The sequence below is a fragment of the Equus quagga genome, chromosome 13 (assembly GCF_021613505.1).
Source record: "Equus quagga isolate Etosha38 chromosome 13, UCLA_HA_Equagga_1.0, whole genome shotgun sequence".
Taxonomy (NCBI): domain Eukaryota; kingdom Metazoa; phylum Chordata; class Mammalia; order Perissodactyla; family Equidae; genus Equus; species Equus quagga.
Window position 1 is genome coordinate 31,316,003 of NC_060279.1, and position 23,674 is coordinate 31,339,676.

The 23,674-nt window shown below is 41.2% G+C and overlaps 1 protein-coding gene across 2 annotated transcripts in view; it reads right to left on the reverse strand.

Annotated features, from left to right (window-relative positions):
* Window positions 1-2,841: 2,841 nt before the first annotated feature.
* Window positions 2,842-23,674, reverse strand: part of ALDH9A1 (aldehyde dehydrogenase 9 family member A1) — a 28,091-nt gene continuing 7,258 nt past the window's right edge. For both annotated transcript variants that reach the window (XM_046683523.1, XM_046683525.1), the window contains exons 3-11: window positions 19,745-19,874; window positions 18,859-18,993; window positions 17,352-17,548; window positions 16,541-16,681; window positions 11,682-11,870; window positions 10,691-10,778; window positions 8,403-8,544; window positions 5,789-5,901; window positions 2,842-3,624 (exon numbers count right to left, since the gene is read on the reverse strand). In XM_046683523.1, the coding sequence (XP_046539479.1) occupies window positions 3,530-3,624; window positions 5,789-5,901; window positions 8,403-8,544; window positions 10,691-10,778; window positions 11,682-11,870; window positions 16,541-16,681; window positions 17,352-17,548; window positions 18,859-18,993; window positions 19,745-19,874 (1,230 nt within the window). In that variant the 3' untranslated portion in view covers window positions 2,842-3,529. The remainder of the gene's footprint in view (window positions 3,625-5,788; window positions 5,902-8,402; window positions 8,545-10,690; window positions 10,779-11,681; window positions 11,871-16,540; window positions 16,682-17,351; window positions 17,549-18,858; window positions 18,994-19,744; window positions 19,875-23,674) is intronic.

Genomic DNA, 23,674 nt, shown 5'->3' on the forward strand with positions numbered 1-23,674 from the left:
TTTTTTCTTCGTTCTTGCTTTACCCAAAAAATTTTCAATCAATACCTTTAGCACAGGAATCTGTCAACCAAAGGACTCTTAAAATTTCTATAAAAGGATATGAGTTGAATCTTACAGGGAGCCTCATCAGTATACGGGGTTAATTAGCAGTTACTCCTTTTAAGAAAATCTGAGGAAAGATATGCACCCAAATGTTAACAGCAGTTACCTCTAGGAGCCAAGATTAGATGAGAGAGAGACAGAAAAGGGTGCCTTCTGCTTCTTAACTCTAAAAAGTATATCAGAATAGTAGTAGAGAAAAAAGATGACTTCAGGAGAATTTAGCTAGATGACACAATTTCTCTCAAGTCAGAGGAAGGCCTGGCCTCTTGGTTAAATCAATGTTTCCTTAATGTGTTTTGTAGATGTTAATTTTACTCTTACAGGTCACTTCACTAACAAACGAGGTTCTGGGGTCAGCCCGATGGCCGAGTGGTTAAGTTTGCCCTATCTGCTTCGGCAGTCTGGGGTTCACAAGTTCAGATCCTGGGCACGGACCTAAACACTGCTCAACAAGCCATGCTGTGGCGGCATCCCACACAGAAGAGCTAGAATGACCTACAACTAGGATATATAACTACATACTGGGGCTTTGGGGAGAAAAAAGAAATAAAAGAGGAAGATTGGCAACAGATGTTATCTCAGGGCCAATCTTCCTCACCAAAAGAAAAAAAAAGTAAAACTCACTAAAAAGCTCTCTCACCCCAAATGAGTGTGGCTTCTTTAAAAAAAAAACCCCACAAAACATGAGGTTCTTTGTTCAGGTAAATTTGTGAAATACAATAGCTGATGACATCCTGGAACACACCTTGAGCCATGCTAGGTGTGGTAGGCTGAATAATGCTGCCCCCAAATATGTCCATCTCCTAACTCCCAGAACCTGTAAATGTTACCTTATATTTGGCAAAAAGAGACTCTGCAGATATGATTAAGTTCAGGATCTTGAGATGAGAGATTATGGACTATTCAGATGGGCCCTCAAAACAATCACAAGGGTCCTTATAAGAGGGAAGAAAGGGAGGCTTGACTACATAGAGACAAAGAAGGCAATGGGAGCAGAGTCGGATTTGAAGACGCCAAGGTGTTGGCTTTAAAGATAGAGGAAGGGACCCTGAGGCAAGGAATGCAAGGAATGCCGCTCCAGATGCTGGAAAGGCAAGGGAAAGGATGCTCTCCTGGAGCCTCCGGAAGGCGTGGCCCTGCCAACACCTTGGTTTCTACCCCGTGAAATCATCTTGGACTTCTGATCTCCAGAACTGTAAGATAATCAGTATGTGTTGTTTTAAAGTCACTAAGTTTGTGGTAAATTGTTACCGCAGTCACAGGAAACTAACACTGAGTTAAGCTCTAGGAATTAGGGAAGGATTGCAGAAAGCACAAGAGTCGGAGTCCCACATGCCTGGCTTGGAATCCTGCTCCTCAACGACTGACTTGACTGGGACCAAGACTTCTCCGGTTCTGTTCCTTCATCTGAAAATCAGGGCTAGCATCTTCCTTAGGCTTCGTGTGAGTACTGAATGGGAAGGGATGTCGCAGTAGGAACACAGTGAGAATTCGACTGTGGGTTCCCTTGCCCCTGCTGTTTTCACTTTAGAGGAACTGCCAGGAACTCACCTTCTCCCCGACGGGGCCTACCATTTAAGTCACACGAGGATCCCCTAGACATGGGTGAGGCACTTTGTTGGCCTTGCTCAGTATCACATATGTGCCCTCTGCAAATAAACACCAAGAGGTTGATTCCATTGTTGTCATATTCTAAAACTTCAGTATTTGCCCAACGTAATACATAATTAAACGTAGGCCCAGTAACAAGAATCATCCCCTACCTCTAACTACTAAATTAGTTGTTGTGATGGTTAATTTATGTGCCACCTTGACTGGGCTAAGGGATGCCCAGATGGCTGGGAAAACATGATTTCCAGGTATGTCTCTGGGGGTGTTTCCAGAAGTCATTAGCATTTGAATTGGTGAATTGAGTAAAAGCAGAAGCCCACCCCCTTCCCCCCCCCCCCCCGGCCCCACCCCCAAAAACCGCGCCCCCCCCCCTCCCCCCCCCCCCCCCCCCGCCCCCCGCCATGGGTGGGCATCATCCAATCAGCCCAGGGCCCAAATAGAACAAAAAGGCAGAGGAAGGGTGAATTCACTCTCTCTGCTTGAGCTGAGACATCCATCTTCCCCTGCTCTGGGACATCAGCACTCCTGGTTCTCAGGCTCAGGGACTCAGGCTTACACCATCCGGTCCCCTGGTTCTCAGGCCTTCCAACTCAGACTGAATTACACTCCCAGCTTTCCTTGGTCTCCAGCTTGCAGATGGCAGACTGTAGGCCTTCTCAGACTCCATAATCACGTGAGCCAATTCTTATAATCAATCTCCTCTTAGACATTATCTGTCTACCTTTCTACCTACCTACCTACGTATCATCTATCTGTCTATTTATCTGCCTTTCTATCTATCTATTCTATTGGTTCTGTTTCTCTGGAGAACCCTGACTAATATGGCTATTGATATAAACTATTGCACTGAAAGGATGAGAAGGGGGCAGGGCGAGGACCACAGCAACAGTCTGAGAAGTCACCGTGGTCTGCTGGCTCCTCAAGGTCGGGGTGCTCATCAAGGTGAGGAAGAACATGGAGCCTACAAGTTAACAAGGACCATAAAAAGATGATGTCAGCAACTAGAGCTCACTCTCGGGTACTTACTGCAAAGAAGGTCAAGTCCTCTGCCTTATATACTTAACTTCAGCCCTACCCGGTGTCCTTCTACAACCATGAGATGTGTTTAGTTTCAAAACGTCAAACCGGAAGGATTAACAGTATGATTTATTGAACTTCAGTATACTACAGGAGCAAACAAATAATACGTACACTTGAAAGGTAACCCTTCTGTCCTAAGAGAGCATGCTGTGGTTCAAGGACTGGAGACAGGCTTCCTCCACCACAGCACTGAATGGAAACCAAGCGCTCGCTCTGGCAAGTCAACAGTCACACAGAGCCGACCCCGTCCACTATCTGATCCCCTCTAACCCGACTGTCCACTTTCTCAATGGAATGACAGGAGACAGAGCTTAAAACGTCAGTGAGCAGAAATCATCTCTCCTTATCTCACCAGGACCCTCTAAGGGTAGAAGTTCTCTCAAGGAAGCTAAAGAATGAACACCATCAGTGGGTCAAATCTGTGGAAGAAGCATAACCCTGGTGCCACTCTCTCTGTTCTCCAGAAGTATGTTACTGGGTCTTAAAGACATCACAGAAATTTGCTTTGAGGAAAATCACAGCTTTCTTGATTAGTATCTCAAAGGCACTTACGCACATTTTCAATTAGGAAGATGATTGAGTGATGAAGAATAACACTGAACCATTCTCTTAACCTGACTGACCAAAACCCTGGATTTAAAACGGCACGGATTTTAAATGGCACTGCCTCTCGTCAAGAGAGCCGATTCTCATTAGTCCAGAGCTTGGCCACGGTGACTGGTTCCACTGCACATTTTCAAAAAGCAGATTCCACATCACCCATCTCCACGCACACAGTCTTTAGTTGTGAGTAATACTCAATTGTCACACGGCCATTCTCTCTGCCAAACCCTGAAAGGAAGAGAAAGGGTCAGGATGAGCCATCACTGCAATAGTCTGAAAAGTCACACGGATTTTAGAGATGGACATTGCTTCTCCGGGCTGGAGAAGAACACAGAACCTAAAAGTTTTGGGATTAAGTCCTCAATTGCATACATTATCTGAGGAATTACGCTGGGGAAAAGTGACCCTCTGGCCTTTGGGGATGGGGACAGAGAAATCCTCAGGTCTCATTTCTTACCAATACGAACCTTAATTTCAGGTATTTACTACTCTGGGTTGAGGTCTGAAAAGGTCCAGACTTTCTTATCAAGCTTTAAAGCATTCTTTACAACAATCAACCTGATGCCTTTGAAAGTCGGTGTTAAGACCGAACTCTAAATAACAGGTTTGGTCACCTTTTCTTACACTAAACCTGTGAGAGCAGCGTGCTACTTACCCCTGCCCACTCACGGGGAGGAGGGGACTCTCCAGGTCCCTCGAAGTCCCAGACATTGCCTGATCTCTAGGTCACAGGTTCAAAGGACAGCAACTCATGCTGGCCCTTCCTGTGCACCCTGCCCCACACAAAGGTGGGCTTTGCCTCCTGAGGGCAAGGCCCAGTTGCCGAAAATGCACATCTCCAAGGGTCACCATTCAGAAGGTGACACACACAAAGGTCTGGGCGAGGCCTCATTCTGTCTTTTGTTCCTCCCCAAACCCTCTAACACGGAGCTGGCTGGGTATGTTAGGCCAGGTACTGCTCTGCAGGTCAGGTCATCTTTCTGTCTCTCTCACCCCGTGTAGGCATGTCTGTGAGCACTGATCTGAAGATTTAGATTTGGGGAAGGGGAAGTCGGCCTAGGAGGCCTCATGAAGGCCTAAGCTGCAGATTCCAAACAAACTTTTCCCTGCGCTGAGGGTTATGTACTAATAAAACAACACCTTGGCTCCCACTCTGCCTCTGGGCCTGTGTGTACATCTCCTCTGGGTACCCCACAGGGACGAGGATGATCACTGGAGGATGATTAGGGAATACCAGGATAATACCAAACAGTATTGCCAAATTAACACCCACCATCTCATCAGCTTGCATCAGGGTTTATATGTTTGCCAACACTGTGATAGTCATAAATATTTGCCAAGAGGGGTCAGACTCTTCAAATGGGCCTCTACAATTCCAAGCCAATTTCCATAGAGAAGAGTATGAGAAATCAGTGAATATTACAGGCCACAAACTCCAACGAAAGAACCTCAAAGTAATGGCTATATTCCTGATGCTCCAAGTCTCCTCCTAACATGCTAGACTTATAAATTTGCCATGTTAACATGTCTGATAGATTGTCATTATTGAATGAATGAAATGAATGCACAGGGGCTTAGGGAAAACATTCCTATATGCCATCCAGTGTAATAATAATGACTGCAATTGATTGTGAGAGGTTAGATTAAGGGATTTTTTCTTTCTTTCTTTCTTTCTTTCTTTCTTTCTTTATTTTTGAGAAAGATCAGCCCTGAGCTAACACTTGCTGCCAACCCTCCTCTTTTTGCTGAGGAAGACTGGCCCTGAGCTAACATCCATGCCCATCTTCCTCTAGTATCTATGTGGGACGCCCACCACAGCATGGCTTTCCAAGCAGTGCCGTGTCTGCACCCGGGATCCAAACCTACGAACCCCAGGCTGCCAAAGTGGAACGTGCGAACTTAAGCACTGCGCCACTGGGCCGGCCCCTAAGGGATTTTTATTAATTTGGCATAATAGGGAAAACAAAATATATGCTTTCTGAGATACTACTTTAGAGACACTTTACCTAAAAGGAATCTAAAAACTCCAGAGTGGATGGTGATGAACACCCCAGTTTAGAACCTCTAAGAGTGGTTTTATGTTTACAGCTACCACAGATTGTGAAGAAAAAGTAATCCTACCCACAAGATAAACCTTTTGAGATGTATATCAGCAGTTCACAAGCCAGGCTACACATGAGAACCTTCTGGAGAGCCTTTGGAAAAAAAAAAAAAATGCTTGGCTTCCACTCCCAGAGACTGATGCGGTGGGTCTGGGGAGGACCAGGAATCTATATATTTTCCCAGGTGATTCTGATATACAGACACGTTTAGGAACCTGGTCTACAAGGACTGAATTATGACTGGTAACTCCAGAAACCCGGGTTTGCTCTGACAATCCCCAGCTCCTCACCTGACTTCTTATATCCACCAAAGGGCAGCTCCACTGGGCTGACATTATAGTTGTTAATGAAGCACATTCCAGCCTGAAGCTCAGCCACCACTCTGTGAGCACGCTGGATGTCCCTAGGAAGAAAAAAAAACTGCGTTGGTTATTCATAGTTTCTTTTGCTGCTACTTTAACAGGAAAAGTTAGACTGCCAGTTCTAAGGGTCTCAAAATATTGCAAAATTCTTATTTCTTCAAAATATGTTTTAAAATCTTGTGCCATCCAGGCAAAATAGATAAGAATTGGAGTTTTATAGTCTCATCCAAAAGCACCTATAAAGTAAGTAGCAGCAATAAGGCGCCAAAACAATTCAGTGGGGGAAAACAGTCTTTTCAACAAATAGTGCTAGAACAACTAAATATCCACATGCAAAAGAAGGAAGGAAGATCCTTCTCTTACACCACATACAGAAATGAACTCAAGCGGATCACAGACCTAAAACGTCAGAGTGAAAACCATACAACTCTTCGAAGAAAACAGGAATAAATCTTTATGACGTTGGGTTAGACAAACCTTCTGAGACATGACACCAAAAGTAACAGATAAGAGAAAAAATAGAATAATGAGACTTTATCAAAATTAAAAAATTTTCTGCTGCAAATGAAGCTATCAAGAAAGTGAAAAGACAACTCACAGAAATGCAAATCAAAACTGAGAGACACCACTTCACACCCACAAGGACGGCTACAATCAAAAGGACAGACAGTAACAAGTGCTAGCTAGGATGTGGAGAAACTGGAACCCCCATACATGGCTGGTGGGAATGTAAAATGTGCTGCCACCTTGGAATACAGGGTAGCAGTTCCTCAAAAAGTTAAACAGAGTTACCATATGACCCAGCAATTCCACTCCCACTTATATACCCAGCAGAAATGAAACATATATCCACATAAAAACTCATATACGGATGCTCCATATTCGTAATAGCCAAAAGGTAGAAACAACCCAAATGTCTATTAACAGGTGCACAAACAAAATGTTGTATTATTCATACAATGAAATATTACTCAGTAACAGGAAAGAATAAAGTACTGATACATACTACAACATAAATGAACCCTGAAAACATTATGCTAAGTGAAAGAAGCATCACAAAAGGTCACATACTGTACGATTCCATTTATATAAAATATTCAGAACAGACAAATCTACAGAGACAGAAAGTAGATTAGTGACTGCCAGGGACTAGGGGGCGAAGAGAATGGGGAGTGAATGTTAATGTTCTTGGGATGATGAAAATGTTGTAAAATTAGATTTGGTGCCAGTAAATATACTAAAACCCACTGATTTGTACACTTTAAATGGGTGAATTGTATGGTACATGAATGATCCAAACAAAGCTGTTTAACAAAAAGCAACGCATACCGGAGCTACCCTCCTTTGCAATTGGCCTTTGTCTGTATTTCGGTCACAAAGAAAGCAAAAGCAGAGACTTCACCCATTCAATCCTCAAATTAAAAAAGCACCTCCTCACAGGATTTTTAGGGCAGTGAAACTACTCTGTAAGATACTATAATGGTGGATGCACGTCATATATTTGTCCAAACCCACAGAATGTGCAACACTAAGACAGAGCCCTGATATAAACTGAGCACTTTGGGTGGTGACGATGTGTCAATGTAGGTCACCAACTGTAACAAAGGTAGCACTCTGGTGGGGGATGTTGATAATGGGGAGGCTATGCATGTGTAGGGGCAGGGGGCGTATGGGAAATCTTGGTACCTTCTCCTCAATTTTTCAGTGAACATAAAACTGCTCTGAAAAATAGTCTATCAAAAAAAAAAAAGCAGCTCCTCAATCTTTGAGAAGCTATGACATCAGGTCCTTCACGGAGACTTGGGTCTTTCTTCCCAGGTTCCTGACCAAAAACTACAAAAAAATGTACCCTTATATATCACCAAGGAAGCAGCATAATCCAAGTGTAAAGCAGTCTTAGAAAATGGCCTACTACAGCCAAAGACTAATCAAAGTTTACAGATAATTGAGCAATCTGCAATCATTTTCAAAGAAATTTTGCTCACAAGTCACTTTTTGCTTTTATGATAGTGGTTAAAGTTTACAAACAAAGATATTAATTACAGCATTACTTACAATAGTTAAAATCAGAAACAGCACCCTAAACATACAACAATAGATAAAAGATCTACATGTGTCACAATGCATTCCAATTAGGAACTACTATAACGCCACTAACCATCATGTTTTTGAAGCATACTGCCCAGTATTTATTTGCTTATAGGTTTCTAAATTCCTTGCCGTGTATGTTTTAAAAGGCTCCTAACCCAATACTTTACGTAGATCAGGATCTTATTCATCCAATGAATGAATGAAAAAAGATAGACTTTTCATCAATAAAGTTTACAGTTCAATTTAAACTCAGTAGCAGCATTCTCTGGACATTCAGGGCTAACTACAGAATGCTACTTTGGCATCTTCTGACTTTACTGAAGCAAACAGAAAATGCTGATGAAAATGTAGTGAGGCAAACTCCAGTGAGAGAATAAGATCAATTAAACATCTAAGCAGTTACTGCAGCTCCATTTCTTCAGAGCTGCTTGGGGCATCCTTCCCCACATACCTGGTGAAGACACCAGCAGCTAGTCCAAAAGAGGTATCATTGGCTCTCTCCAGAACCTCAGCTTCAGTGTCAAATGATAAAATGGACATAACTGGTCCAAAGATCTCTTCTTTCACACAGGCCATGTCATCTCTGCAATTAGCTGCAAACATTATAATAAAACCAAACATCAGTGAAGGAATTATTATTTCTGGCACTTGAAAACGTCCTCTTGTTCATGGTAAACAGTGAAATACAGAGCTTTACAGAAACGTCAATATGACATTGCTATTGTGAATATAAATTGGAATATCTTTTCTGCATGGCAATTTAACAATAGCTATTAAAGAGCTGTAGTCTTTGTGTAATTCAAATCCACTTTTTAAAATTTATCATGAGGAAATATCTAATGGGGTGAACAAGGATGTATGTATAAGGATTTTCATCACAATATGACTTATAATAGTGAAAACCAGAAGCAACAAACTAAACATCCAAAATAAATGGAATGATCACATGAACTATCCACATCCCAATGGTGAACTTTTATGAAGCTTCTAAAAGTAATGTTTTTGAAGAAAATTTAATAAGTAAATGCTCATGATAAAACATTCACTGAAGAAGATACAAACTGTATAGGATATTGTCCCAATTTCTGTTAAAATGTTACACATGATTAATTTTTTTCTACTTTTCCACATGTTCTTAATAACTCTGTGATACGAATTAGAAACAATGCTATAAAAAAAGAAAATCCACTATATAAACACAAACATAAATAATTGAAGTGGTGTTCACTTTATACGAAAATGTACTGAAGTTCCTTAAAGTGGCTAATTCCCTAAAATGATTTAATTCATACTTGACATTTTAAAATACGCATATCTAAAGAAGCTCTTATATCTAGACGTCTAATCCTGAGCCCCAGTAAGTCCCAAGAGAGTGGTGCATTTACTTGCATCGTAGCTGAAAGCTTATGTCAGTGCTGGTAATCACCGCATGGAGTAAGACATGTTGCTTAAAAGTTGTGTTATACACGTAAACAACGTGGAGGCCGAAAAAAAGCTTGAGAACCCTACTCTAAATACCAGCTTTGGGGCCAGCCCCGTGGCCGAGTGGTTAAGTCCGCACGCTCTGCTTTGGCAACCCAGAGTTTTGCCAGTTCAGATACTGGGAACAGACATGGCACTGCTCATCAGGCCATGCTGAGGCGGCGTCCCACATAGCACAACCAGAGGCACTCACAACTAGAATCTACAACTAGGTACTGGGGGGCTTTGGGGAGAAGAAGAAGGAGAAAAAAAAGATTGGCAACAGATGTTAGCTCAGATGCCAATATTTAAAAATAAATAAATAAATAAATAAATAAATACCAGCTTTATACTAGCCCAAAGTGTAAAAACCAACCACTCATACATCTACAAAGACGATGTCTAAAATCTCCTACGAGATGGATTAGAGCTGGTGTATACAAAGTAAGAACAGCACACTGGTCACCTGAGTGTTAACACTGCACTGTAGGGACACATAAACTATCTTCAAAGACATATTAAATAATTCTTGGATTGAGTTTAAGGATCGTTTATGATGTTCTAAATCTTTGAAAAGTAGTAATCCACATCTAATATAGTAATTATAATAATTTTATAATAGTTTAATTGTATAATTTAAAATAATTTATGGTTTTTAAGCCTATAAAACTACAATGTCTTAGAGAGGTGCTAACATACATTATAAAACGATAGAGAAAAGCATGAGAATGACAATAACAACATCTAGAACAGTGGCCCACCCCCCCCCGAGGTAGGAGGGAAGTAAATGGGTTTGAGGCCAGAAAGATGACCATATCCTTGATTGTTCAAACCAGGAGATATTTAAGATTGAAAGAAGGTGCTGAAAATTATTAAATTACATAATTTTAAAAAATATTAACATACTGTCTGACAAATTATTTTTTTATATTGATGACCTATAGTTCAAAGAAAAACACATTCTTTACCAACTTTCTTGAGAAATGAAATTCATTACTTTTTAATCAAACATGCACTTTCATTTTTTTGAGCTCCTCGCTTCCAGGACAAGAGGTGTACACTGAATAAGTCCCAGGTGAACTAACACCTATGGTCATCCAAGGAGGTGGGGACACACAGGAGGCTTCAAAGGTGATACCAAACTTCTACTTCTTAAATCTGGGTAGTGGGGACACACAGTTTGCCAACCCTCACTTTACACCATATACATAGTTTATAAAGACTCTTTTATATCTGACATTTAATTCAAACTGTTTAAAAGCAAACAAGGAGACATACTTAATATACAAGGTCTCATGTAATACCCATCCTTTAATTTGGGATCTTCAGGTACATACAGGTCTCCACCACATAACACTTTGGCACCCTGTCAAAAAAGAAAAAAAACATAAGAAAAATATGATGCGTATTTTATATTAAACATACAACCCCCATGTGCATTTCTGAAACGTTAAGTGTGTCCTGGACAAATGTGTGTAGCCGTCCACCCTTATCCCTGGTTTCACTTTCCTGGGTTTCAGTTACCCACAGTCAACTGAGGTCCAAAAATACTACATAGAAAATTCCAGAAATAAACAATTTCCTAAGTTTTAAATTGCATGCTGTTCTGAGTAGCGTGATGAAATCTTGCACAGTCCTGCTTCATCTCTCCCAGGACATGAATCATCCCTTTGTCCAGCGTATATCCCACCTGCTCCTTCGTCACCAAGTAGCCCTCGGGGTTGTCAGATCAACTGTCACTGTATCACGGTGCTTGTGTTCAAGTTAACCCTTATTTTACTTAATAACAGCCCCAAAGCACAAAAGTAGTGATGCTGGCAATTTCGATATATCAAAGAGAAGCCAAGAAGTGCTTCCTTTAAGTGCAAAGATGAAAATGCTCGACTCCATAAAGAAAGAAAAAAATAACATGCTGACGTTGCTAAGATCTACAGTAAGAACGAGTCTTCTATCTGTGAAATTGTGAAAATGGAAAAACAAATTCATGCTAGTTTTGCTGTCACATCTCAAGTATGAATGTATAGGAGAAAACTTAGTAGACGTAGGGTTTGCTACTGTCCAGTTTCAGGCATCCACAGGGGTTCTCAGAACGTGTCCCCCATGGCTAAGGGGAAACTACTGTACTTAGTCTCTGCAGTGCAAGCGCAAAGCAGAACACTGCTCACGCCATGAAAGCCAAGTGCATATTAACATGAAAAGGGCACAGAGCAAGGAACTTAGGCAGAATTACCCACCTGCTCGCCCCACCCCACCTCCACTTGTTTCTCACCTGCTGCTTTGCCACTTTAACAAACCCGAGGACTCGCTCCAGGTGTGGCCGGTTGATCAGAGGACCCATCCTTGTATCTTCCAGAAGGGGATCTCCAATTTTTATCCTTTGGGTCTGTTTCACCACTTCCTCTGTAAACTTATCAAGAATTTCCTTTTGCACAAATACCCTTGTGCCATTACAACAAACCTAAAGGACAGACACAAATTTACACATAAGTAAGGAGGAAAAAAGGGAAGGGGGGAAAACTGAGTACCTTTAAAGTGACAGTATACTTCTTTAAAAAAAAGTTCCATTTCTAAAAATTATCCCCATACTGAATAGGATCACATATGTAATTATGGACATACCATCCTACAAGCAAAACTGTTCGCCTTTTGAGATAAAAGTTATATCTTTTTGTTTGTTTAAATTTTCTTAAGGCCATTAATAGATCAATATGACCCACAGGACTTCTCCTAGTTGCTCACATCAGCTGCTCAATTTGACTGTATATTTTAAGAGTAGGAAGTGAGAACAGGAGAGGAGTGAGAGTGAAAATAGATTAAAAACTGAGGGCTTGAGCCTAAATAAAACCCCAAAGCATTTCACAGTCAACGTATGTCTCTAAAATCACAAATTGTGACTATTTAGACCCTCCCATAGATATGAACATAAATACTGTTCAGATGCTATCAGAACAGCAGAATAGAAAAGGAAGTCCAGAAATAGATCCAAGTGCTCGTGGACGTTCAGTTTATGATTCAGGTGGAATCTCAAACCACTGGAACAAAGATGAACTAGTAATAAATGGTGCTAGAACAACTGGTGGGAAATCAGATACATATCTCACATCAAATACAAGAATAAACTCTAAATGTATCAGAAATCTGAATACGGAATATGAAACCATACAACTACCAAAAGAAAATACAGGTGAATTCCTCTATAACCTAGGTGTAGGAAAAAGATTTTCTAACTAGTACTGAAAATCTTGATGCAATGAAAGAAAAAGAATGATAAATTTGATAAAATAAAATTAAAAATCTTTTGCATAGCAAAAACAGCCTAAACAAAGCCAAGACAACTGACAAACTAGAAGGAAATATTTGCAATGTAACCACAGATAAAGGGTAGTATCACTAATATTTAAATAACTTATAAAAATTTAAGGAAAATCAAAACTAATAGTTTAATACACCAGAAAAGTGAACTTTACTATATATGAACAAGAAAAAAGAAACTTTAAAAAATTGAGGGAAATGACCGGATGTTGAATTTAAAAATGGACAAAAGTTACGTACATACACACACATAAATGGTCCTTAAGCCTAAAAGAGATGCTCAATCTCATTCGTAATTAGAGAATTGAAATTAAAATTACAGTGAAATACCATTGCTTACCTCGTGAGGAAATAGGCATTCGTACATTGTTGGGAGGAACACAAACTGGTCCAACCCATTTGGAGGGGCATTTGGCGCTATCTTATAAAATTACATATGTACTCAACATCACTAATCATTAGGGAAATGCAAATCAAAACCACAATGAGATATCATTTCACATCCATTATGATGACTACCATCAAAAAACAGGAAATAGCAAATATTGGCAGGGATGTGGAGAAATTGGAATCCTTGGGCATTGCTGACGGGAATGCAAAATGGTACAGCTGCTAGAAAACACTATGGCATTTTTTTAAAAACTTAAACACAGAATTACCATATTATCTAGCAATTCCACTTCTGGGTATATACCCCAAAGAAGTGAAAGCAGGGATTCAAACAGATATTTGTATGCCAATGTTCATAGCAGCATTATTCACAATAGCCAAAAGGTATAATAACCTAAAATGTCCACTGGCAGATGAATGGATAAAGAAAATGTAATATACACATACAATGGAATATTACCCAGTCTTAAAATGGAAGAAAATTCTGATACATGTTACAACATGGATGAACCTTAAAGACATTATGCTAAGTGAAATAAGCCAGACACAAAAGGACAAACACTATAATTCCACTTCTATGAGGTACCTAGAGTAGTCAAATTCATAGAGAAGGAAAGTAGAATGGTGGTTACCAGCGACTGGCAGGAAGGGGGAATGGGGTTCTTGTTTCATGAGCACCGAGTTTCAGTCTTGTAAGAGGAAGAGTTCTGGAGATGGATGGTAGTGATGGTTGCACAACAATGTGAATATACTTACTTACACTGAAGTGTACACCTAAAAATGTTTAACACGGTCAATTTTATGTTATGTATATTTTACCACAAACCATAGCCACAAAAAGTTACATATGCATTTACCACTGCTAGGAATTTACTCTGAAAATATATCTCCAACAATACAAAAATTCACATGCACGAGGTTATTCACCACAGCACTGGTTTGTAATCACAAAATACTGGAAACAGCCTAAACAGCCAAACAAAAGAGTAGTTGGATAAATTATACCAGCTGCACAAAGATTTACACTATGCAACTGTAAAAGAGAATGAAGATGTTTTCTTTGAAATGAAATGGAGTGATTGCCAGGATATATTAGGTGAAGAGAGCAAAGTGCAAACACGTGCCTCTAATAGCTATCTTTCATAAGAAAGAGGAGGAAATAGGAAATACACAAGTACCTGCTGATTTGTGTAAACAGAAACACAAGAAGGAAAATCGGAAACAACTTAGGCTGGCCACCTACAGGGGGTCGACAGGAAGAGAGCAAAGAAGGAAGGAATGGGACCAAGGAAGAAGGAATGGGGAAAACTGCCATTTCTGTGCGCATTTTGGTAAAATTCTGACATTTAGAACCATGTTAGTATTTCACCTAATCAAAATAAATAAATTTTTTAAATATGCAAGGATGGGGGAAAATAAACCCCAAATGAAATACATGTAGAAATAAATTTCTTATTTAAAATGAGTATCATAACCATATTGAAAGGGGTGGCGAAGGAAGACCCAACCCAATTAACTTTTGAATGCAGAATTTTAACTAGTCATTTGCCACGTTTCAGTCAATGACAGACCGCATATACCAGTGGTTCCCCTAAGATTAGTACCGTATCGCCTAGGTGTGTAGTAGGCTATACCATCTACGTTTGCTTAAGTACACTCTGTGATGGTCGCACAACAAAACCACCAAATTTCTCACAATGCGTCCCCATCATCAAGCAATGCATGACTGTATACCCTCGGACTTAAGACAAAAAGCACTGTAAAAAAATTTTGAACTCTAATTAGAAGGTTTATTTTTCACAGTGGTGTAGGTTCACAGATCTGAAACTATTATAAATGTTCTAGGACTGAGTAATTAAATAAATATATTGTGGATAATGGGAGCCAAATTTCTCACTGTCAGAAAAGGAAATTAGAAACATGGAACAGAAGAGGCTGAAATAAACCCTATAGTATTGGAAATATCTGTATGAACTTCAGGTTATAATACAGATAGATACAGAAATAGACCTGTGTGTGTGTGTGTGTGTGTGTGTGTTTACGTACATACACATATGCAAACATCTATTTCCTAGCTCTGCCCTCTGAGAGGGCCTAGAAGCAATGATAGCCCAGTAGCAACGAGTATACCTGGCACCCAGATCATGGTTTCTAAATACCGTTTACCACTAAACGGAACCAGGGCTCCTTAGAGAAATGGCTGACTCCACAGCTTGGCCAGGGAAAGCATAAGATGGGTCTAGAACACCTTACTATGCCAGAAAGTAAAGTGCTAAAAAAAAAATAATGAGAACATATCATAAGGTCACAGAAAGGGGCTCCCACTAGCTGAATCTGAAATTATTTGAGCATCAAAATAAATAACGATAGTAATGAGTTATAACCCACAGAATGAAGTAAGAATCCATGGGTCCATAATTCAATTCAAGAACCCATGATAAAGACAAATGAATAGGAAACAAACAGGGAGAAGGGAAAAGTATTTCTTACAACAGAACTAAATACATGTAGAAGGTATAACAGAATTGGAAAATCATCATTTGAAGACCACCATAATAAAAACTACTTCCAGCAAAAATCATCAAAGGGTGCTCAACCTAGTGGGTGAAAGTGGGATGAGGGACAGGATAGCCTTGCGCCATCTCCTACATGACACTTATTAACTATAAAAGAAGAAACAGTAACTTTGCAGTGAAAACCCATCTTAAGCAAGCGATTAAAGTTAACAACACTGCTGAGAAGGACAAAACATCACTTTTTTGATGTTTTTCTTGCCAAAAATATATAACTTGAATCAAATCAAATGGAAACACCAGATAGACCCCAAATGAGGGACATCCCACAAAATAAATGGCCTGTAGTCTTCAAAAACATCAAAGTCCCGAAAGATATGAATGACGGAAGAACTGTTCCAGTCTTAAGGAGATTAAGGAGACATGACAACTAAACGTAATATGTCTTCCTGGATTAGATTTTGGATCAGAAAAAAAAAGTTTTCTTTTACTAAAAGGACATTAGTCAAATAAAATGGCAAATCTAAATAAGGGCTGTGGATTGAGTAATAGCACTATATTAAGTTATTGACTTTAGCAAGTGTACTGTGCTTATGTAAGAGATTGCACTCATTTTTTGGAAATACATATAAATATTTTGAGGTTAGGGGTCTTATTCCTGCAACTTTCAAACAGTTCAGAAAAAATTTAACATGCGTATGTACATCCAGACAGATATAGAGAAGGACAAAGTGAATGTGATGAAATGTTAACATGTCAGGGACCTGGATCAAAGGTACATGGGAATTCTTCATCCTGTTGGTGCAACTTTTCTGTAAGTCTGAAACCATTTCAAAATAAGAGACTTTCAAACGTGCTGTTGGCTGGAAGGGTGGAGATTCCTATGAAACCTCTCCCTGGGATAGGTACGTACCTCGCCTTGCGTGAGGAAGTTGGCCATCAGCGCCCCCTTCACAGCATTCTCCATATCACAGTCTGAGAAGATGATCAGTGGAGATTTGCCTCCAAGTTCCAAGGTAACAGGTTTGATTCCTTTCGCTGACATCTCCATGATCTTACAGAACAGCAACAAAAGCATTCAGAAGTTTGACACAAATGAGATCACATGCTGGGTAAACCAGACCCTGAACCTCCAAAGCCACCTTGAACTATGCATGACCTGCAGCCTTGTTCTTCTCAGTACACTTTGCCCTTTGCCTATTTAAAATATCCTTTTCCAGAACACTGAAGAGAATCCACAGAACTGCACTCGATGTTCTGAAGAGAGGGAATTCATTTTAAAATCACTGTCCATTCCCCTGTCATGGGCAGAAACTTTTTTGAATTACTGCTCCTGTGTTCAAGGCTGATGGAGCTCAGAGCACAAGTTAAGATCAAAACAATGAATCTGAAATAAGCTGAGAAAATACTCTTCTTTCTGAAGTGGCTGCTATAGATGAGGTAAGTCACCAGACAAGAGAAGTGGCAGCCCAGGCCCTGAGCTCTCAGACACAGGCAGCAGCTGATGACTTCTGTCCCCAGCGGGCCTATCACCAGTCTGCTGTGCTCACCACCCTGAGTGTGTTCCCTTTTCCCACTCCAGACCTTTGCCAATAATACCTAGGGCCCCTCCCAGTTCAAGTAGGTGAGATCAGAAGATAAGCCTCCAACAGACACTCTGGGCAGGCCTGATGCTGCCGTATCGAGACGCCATGTGTGTAAATTAATACTAGTTTTATCTTCACCTTCGTGCCAGTGGGCACACTTCCAGTGAAGGAGACTTTGGCCACATCGTGATGCTGACACAGAAACTGGCCTGTGGCAGCCCCTCCTTGCACCACGTTGAAGAGCCCAGGAGGCACGCCAGCCTCAGTATAGATTTCAGCCAGCAGCAAGACAGACACAGGTGTGAAGGGAGAAGGCTTAAAGATCATGGCGTTACCTGCACAAACCCAAGACACAAACAGAGACTTTTTAAGACCGGTGATCCTCGGAGGACAGGACTAGAGGACAAGTCAAGAACAACTCCAACTGTTTCCTGTTCCCCCATCAAATCTGGGGCCAAAAATCTTATTAAGAAGTTAACATATCTTGTTTTTCCCACCTTTGTTTCTCTCATTAAACAGACCCCAAGGCACACACGTGCCCAGTTTTGACCACTGATACCCTACACTTGCACGTCGGGGCCTTCCCCCAGATCAGTAATTTGGCACTTGCAAGAGCAGCATGAAGTAGGTACAATTAGTTCCATTTTATAAAACTTGAAACTGAAGATTGGAAAGGTTAACAATCTCAAGGAGAGTCCCCAGAACTAGTAACTTAATTAATTTCTCCTCTGTCACCCAGGAATACGCAAAAAGAAGAACAGGAAGTGGCAACAAGAAAAAAGCTGCATTTCAATACAATGTTATAATAGTAATGCTTTTTTAACCTTACAGTTTTTTCTGAGATATAATAAATCATCTTTTCCCACAGATTCTTCAGTTTAAATATTACAAGAAAACTCTTCAGGTCAATCAGCCAAAGCTTCTCTGATGGAAGCCTTGTTAATCATCTCTCTTAAGACACAAAGGAAGCAGGAAGTTTATCTTCTGCTTTCCAAAAGAAGTCAAACTTCCGTGCTGCCTCTACAGAGAAATCCATGTCCAGAATCCTTGTCCAGAAAGGAAGAGACCTTTCAAGCAGCACAAATCTAATTTGATTTGACAGTGAAAAATAAGACGTCCAAGGGCTAGCCCATTGGGACAGTGGTTAGGTTCGGTGCACTCTGCTTCACCGGCCCAGGTTCACAGGTTTGGGTCCCAGGCACAGACCTACACCACTTATCAGCCATGCCATGGTGGCATCCCACATACAAAATAGAGGAAGACTGGCACAGATGTTAGCTGAGGGTGAATCTTCCACAAGCAAAAAACAAGAGGAAAATTGGCAATGGATGTTAGCTCAGGGCTAATCTTCCTCAGTAAAAAAAATAAATAAGACCGTCAATACCAAAATCAACTTTCTTTCTTTCCATAAACAAAAATAAATTAGATAAATAAAAATGGGAATATATAGACATGATCTGTGTGCATAACCTACAAGGCAAGCTTAATAAGGGGCAGGGCAGGAATGAACCCACGTCCTCTGAGGCTTTCTATGCCCAACACAGGCCCCTTCTGATGTGAAGTGTGGGTATGTGTGTGGACAAGTAAGGGGCAGAAAATGGGGAGAGAACAGACACTCACAAGTGGTGGAATAATTCATTCTTACCACAAGCTAAGGCTGGAGCAGACTTCCAGCAGGCAATCTGAAAGGGGTAGTTCCAGGCTCCTATTCCCACACACACGCCAAGTGGTTCTCTTCTGGTATAACCAAAGGATCCTCCTGGGAGCTGGATATGTTCGCCTAAAGGGGAAAGAGAGGAGTCAAGAAGGAGGCAGTACTGCTTTCTTAAGACTTCACCAACACCTGTACTCACCTGGCACTCCAGTCAGACCAGCCTCCTCGCTGCTCCCAGGACAGCGGGCTCACCTTATCTCCATTCTTTTGTTCGTTTCATTCTTACACTGCTTCCGCACGTTCTCTCCACAAAAAGAATCCTTTCTAGCCTTCAAACCCATGTTCATCAACTTAATATAATTTTCCAAAAATCTACTGGGTGTCCAATAGACAACACAGATGAAATGAAATGGAAATGATGGGAGACAGCAGCAGAGTCTGAGGACCTTAAAACCTCAGACTTCTGGCTCCCCAAGCCCTCCTCTTGCTGTTAAACCATCCAACATGAACTGTTGTAAACTTCATAAACAGTAGATGAACATTTTTTTGCTAAATAGGTAAAACTAGTAAATACGATGCACTCGCTGATTCTTGCAAGAACTGGTTTTTCAACAACTTGATCTAAAGCTCAGGTACCAGGCTAGGTGCTTTATATACATTATCTCATTGAAGCCTTATGATAATCAAGGAGACAGGGATTACTATCTCCATTAAACAAGGAAAGATAAAGTAATTCCCAGTGTCACCCAAGGAGAGAGTGATGAACCTACAATTTTAATCCAGACCTGTCTTAAACCCAAATCTTTACCCTGCGCCATTAGGTTCTGCTCTTCTGCCTTCTCGTCAGCTGGTCACAGAGGGCCAGGTGAGGGCTTACCAGCCATGGATGCAGCCAAGCCTGCATAGTACTCCAGGGACTGCCAGGAAATGTCAATGTCGAAGCGGGCCTCGAAGATGGACTTGCCATTGTTGATGGTCTCCACCTTGGCAATTTCATCCCTCCGTTCCTTGGGGTAAAACCGAAGACTAGATTTAAGACACGTTACCACACACCTCAACACATTCACCACTCAAACAGAACACATGGCCCAATTTAAAAAACTGAAACAGCTTGCACTTTAAATGAAAATAAAAGAAATGGTAGTGTTACATTTGGAAGAGAGATAAAAGCTCTTGCTAAATAGCGGCCCTGTTCTCCCCCTCAAGTTAACTGTCAAAGATTTAAGACCAATACCTCATTTCAAGGTCAGTTAGAAAAGGAATGTTTTGAGACATGATTATTATGTATGTATACGTCTATAAATATGTATACATACGTGCACATATGTTTGCATGTATAGAGAAACAGAGAATAGTCCTTAGGAAAATTACACAGAGTAACCAAACACACAATTGGCATCTAAGAGATTATATTCACGCACGGCTTTAATTCACCCAAAGAAAGGCAGCACGTTAAAGTCATAAATATAATTATTTTCTAGTGCTCAGTACTCATCGATTCTCTTCTCAAATATTGTTTCCAGTTGTAGCCCACACAACTTAGAGAAGCTCGAGATGATCCAAGGATAAACTTTAGAAAGGTGTGAGGAGCCAACTCCATGGCCGAGTGGTTAAGTTCACACGCCCTGCTACGGCGGCCCAGGGTTCGGCTCCTGGGCACGGACATGGCACCGCTCATCAGGCCACGTTGAGGCAGCGTCCCCCATCCCACAACTAGAAGGACCTGCAACTAAGATATACAACTATGTATGGGAGGGTTTGGGGAGATAAAGCAGAAAAAAACAAAAAAAAAGATGGGCAACAGTTGTTAGCTCAGGTGCCAATCTTTAAAAAAAGCTAAGTAGGGGCCAGCCCTGTGGCCGAGTGGTTAAGTTTGCGTGCTCCACTGCAGCGGCCTGGGATTTTGCGAGTTTGAATCCTGGGCGTGGACATAGCACTGTTCATCAAGCCATGCTGAGGCAGCATCCCACATGCCGCAACTAGAAGAACCTGCAACTAAGATATACAGCTAGGTATAGGCAGGCCCCAAAGAATTTACTTCTAAAAGAAAAAGTTAGTAAGTTCTAAATAAATTACTAAGTAGACATGTTCCTTCAGAAGAGATAATTTGTCCACATTCAAACATAGTCTAGGGGCCGCCCTGGTGGCACAGTGGTTAAGTTCACATGTTCCACTTCTCAGCAGCCCAGGGTTTGCTGGTTCAGATCCCAGGTGTGGACATGGCACCGCTTGGCACGCCATGCTGTGGTAGACGTCCCACATATAAAGTAGAGGAAGATGGGCACAGATGTTAGCTCAGGGCCAGTCTTCCTCAGCAAAAACAGGAGGATTGGCAGTAGTTTGCTCAGGGCTAATCTTCCTCAAACAAACAAACCAAAAAAAAAAGCCACATGGTTTAAATCAAATTGTCTTTTAAACCAACAATTCACTTTCTCTTCCCCTGATTCTATACTCACCAAAACAATCTTTTTTTTTTCCTGAGGAAGATTTGCCCTGAGCTAACATCTGTTGCTAATCTTCCTCTATTTTGTATGTAGGCCACTGCCACAGAACGACCACTGATAGACAAGTGGTATAGGTCCGCACAGTCAAAGTGGAGTGCACCAAACCTAACACTAGGCCACCGGGGCTGGCCCAAAACAACCTCTTAACACTTAACTTGTTTCCCAGTTACACTGATACTGGAAAAAGGGTACCTAGGGGGTAAACAGGCATCAGTTCTTAAACCAGGTATAAATTATTCCCCATTCTTGAGTTCGATGAGTATGATTAACATGAAACAGTCTTCCAAAAGCAGGATCAACCATGAGCAGCTTAAACTTCCTTTCTAGAATGCAAGAGGGCAACTAGAGCCCAAGAGGAAGTCAGTTCTGGTTCACTAGTCGGCATGAAGAAACTGACGGAACAGTACACTCCATTTTAAACACATGAAGAAATATTAAACTGGCAAAAGTGAAACGCTGTTGGCTTCTACGTTAGTACAAGATGAACAGATAGGAAGTAACCTGTGACTATTGCTGCAAAGCCTTGTAATATTTACTAAGAATAGGAAGCTTTATTCTCTTGAGATTTTTTTTAAAGATTGGCACCTGAGCTAACATCTGTTGCCAATCTTTTTTTTTTTTTTTTCCTTCTTCTCCCCAAGCCTCCTCAGTACATAGTTCTACATTCTATTTGTGAGCTCCTCTGGCCGTGCTATGTGGGACGCCGCCTCAGAATGGCCTGATGAGTGGTGCCATGTCCACGCCCAGGATCCGAACTGGAGAAACCCCAGGCCACTGAGCAGAGCAGGCAAACTTAACCACTCAGCCTCAGGAATGGCCCCTTGAGATTTTTTTTTGGTAAACAATGGACAGGCAATCAGCTTTGAAGACTGTTTCAAGGTTTCGACTCGCAGCGAAAATTCAATTTACTGGTTGGCCACTTGAGATTTTTCCCTGTCTTATTCCATCATCCTCTACCCTCAGAAAAGGTTATTTCTAAAAGTCCACTGTGAGATCTTTTGATATACCATATAAGGATCACCAAAAAAACGTCCCTGACAAAGATTAACAAGGAGTCCCACTTGGATAGTTTAGATCTACTAAAGTCTCTACTAACACTTAATATTGCTTTAGGGAAAATGGGATTCCTTTACCCTCCTGGAATTAAGAGGGAAGAGCAAGAAGGGGAATCACAAAATAAGATTGTCCCCCATAACCACACAGAGCTACACGTATCTCTTGGGACACGTGTGCCTTGTATCTAACACTGTCCTCCTCTAAACCACGCTGCTTCAGAACACGACTGGACAGGCGTCCATTGGGATGAAAGACAAGAAACAAAGGGCAGGTGCCTGGCCTTTCTCCTCCACTTTACATCTCTCAGCAGGCCGTGTCGAGCTTTTATAAGACCGCCGTATGAGCAAAGAAACACTCATCAGAATCCTGACAAGCCCAAGCCCCCGCCTGCTTCAAGAGCTGGAGCTCAGCAAAAAAGTCACAGGCTTCGAAGGCGAACAGACCAGCTCTTCCACTTACTAGTGATACGACCTTAGACAAGCCACTGAACCTTTCTGAGTCTGTTTCCTCACTTGTTACTAAGTTAAATAACAGCTACATTTCAAGATGTTTTTGATATTTAAATACAATCATGCATAAAAGCACCTTGCACATCATAGAAATTTTTTTATAAAGGTAACCCATTTCTGTTCAGTACTAACTGTATAAAGCCTTGCATCTGCTTACAAGCATGGGACAAGCTTTTGTTTCAACTTTGATAACCTCACAACCAGTTCTAGCATCCTTCACTCTGGTCTCCCCACCATCCTGGAGTGTGCTACACATTCTCCTTACATCTAACTCATTTTCCCCTTCTCTCTCAGAAGGGGAAAGTGCTAACGGGAGGAAAATAGGGGTAAGAATTGTTTTACAGGAGTAATGCTAAATTTCAACAAAGGTGAAAGGTTATCAATTATAGTCTAAGGCTCACACGCAACATAATAGATGGAGATTTCAGAAACAAAGAAAGGGAGAGACGGAGGAATAAAGAAAGGAAGACAGGCAGGTAGGCCATTTGCTCAGGGACATTAAGAGTGTAAAGGGGAAAGAAGGCAATAAACCAATAACAACAACACAGCCTATTAAATGCGACAGACGTAAGTCCAAGAGGCAAGAGAAACAAAGGAACAGCACCAGACTCAGCCTAGGGAGGCGAGGGAAAGTCCTCTAGGGATGATGAAGCTGGAGAAGCTCTCCAAGGAGTACCGCATCACAGCAAGTACAAAAGCATGGGATGTGAGAATACACACACGGCAGAGGAAGAACGA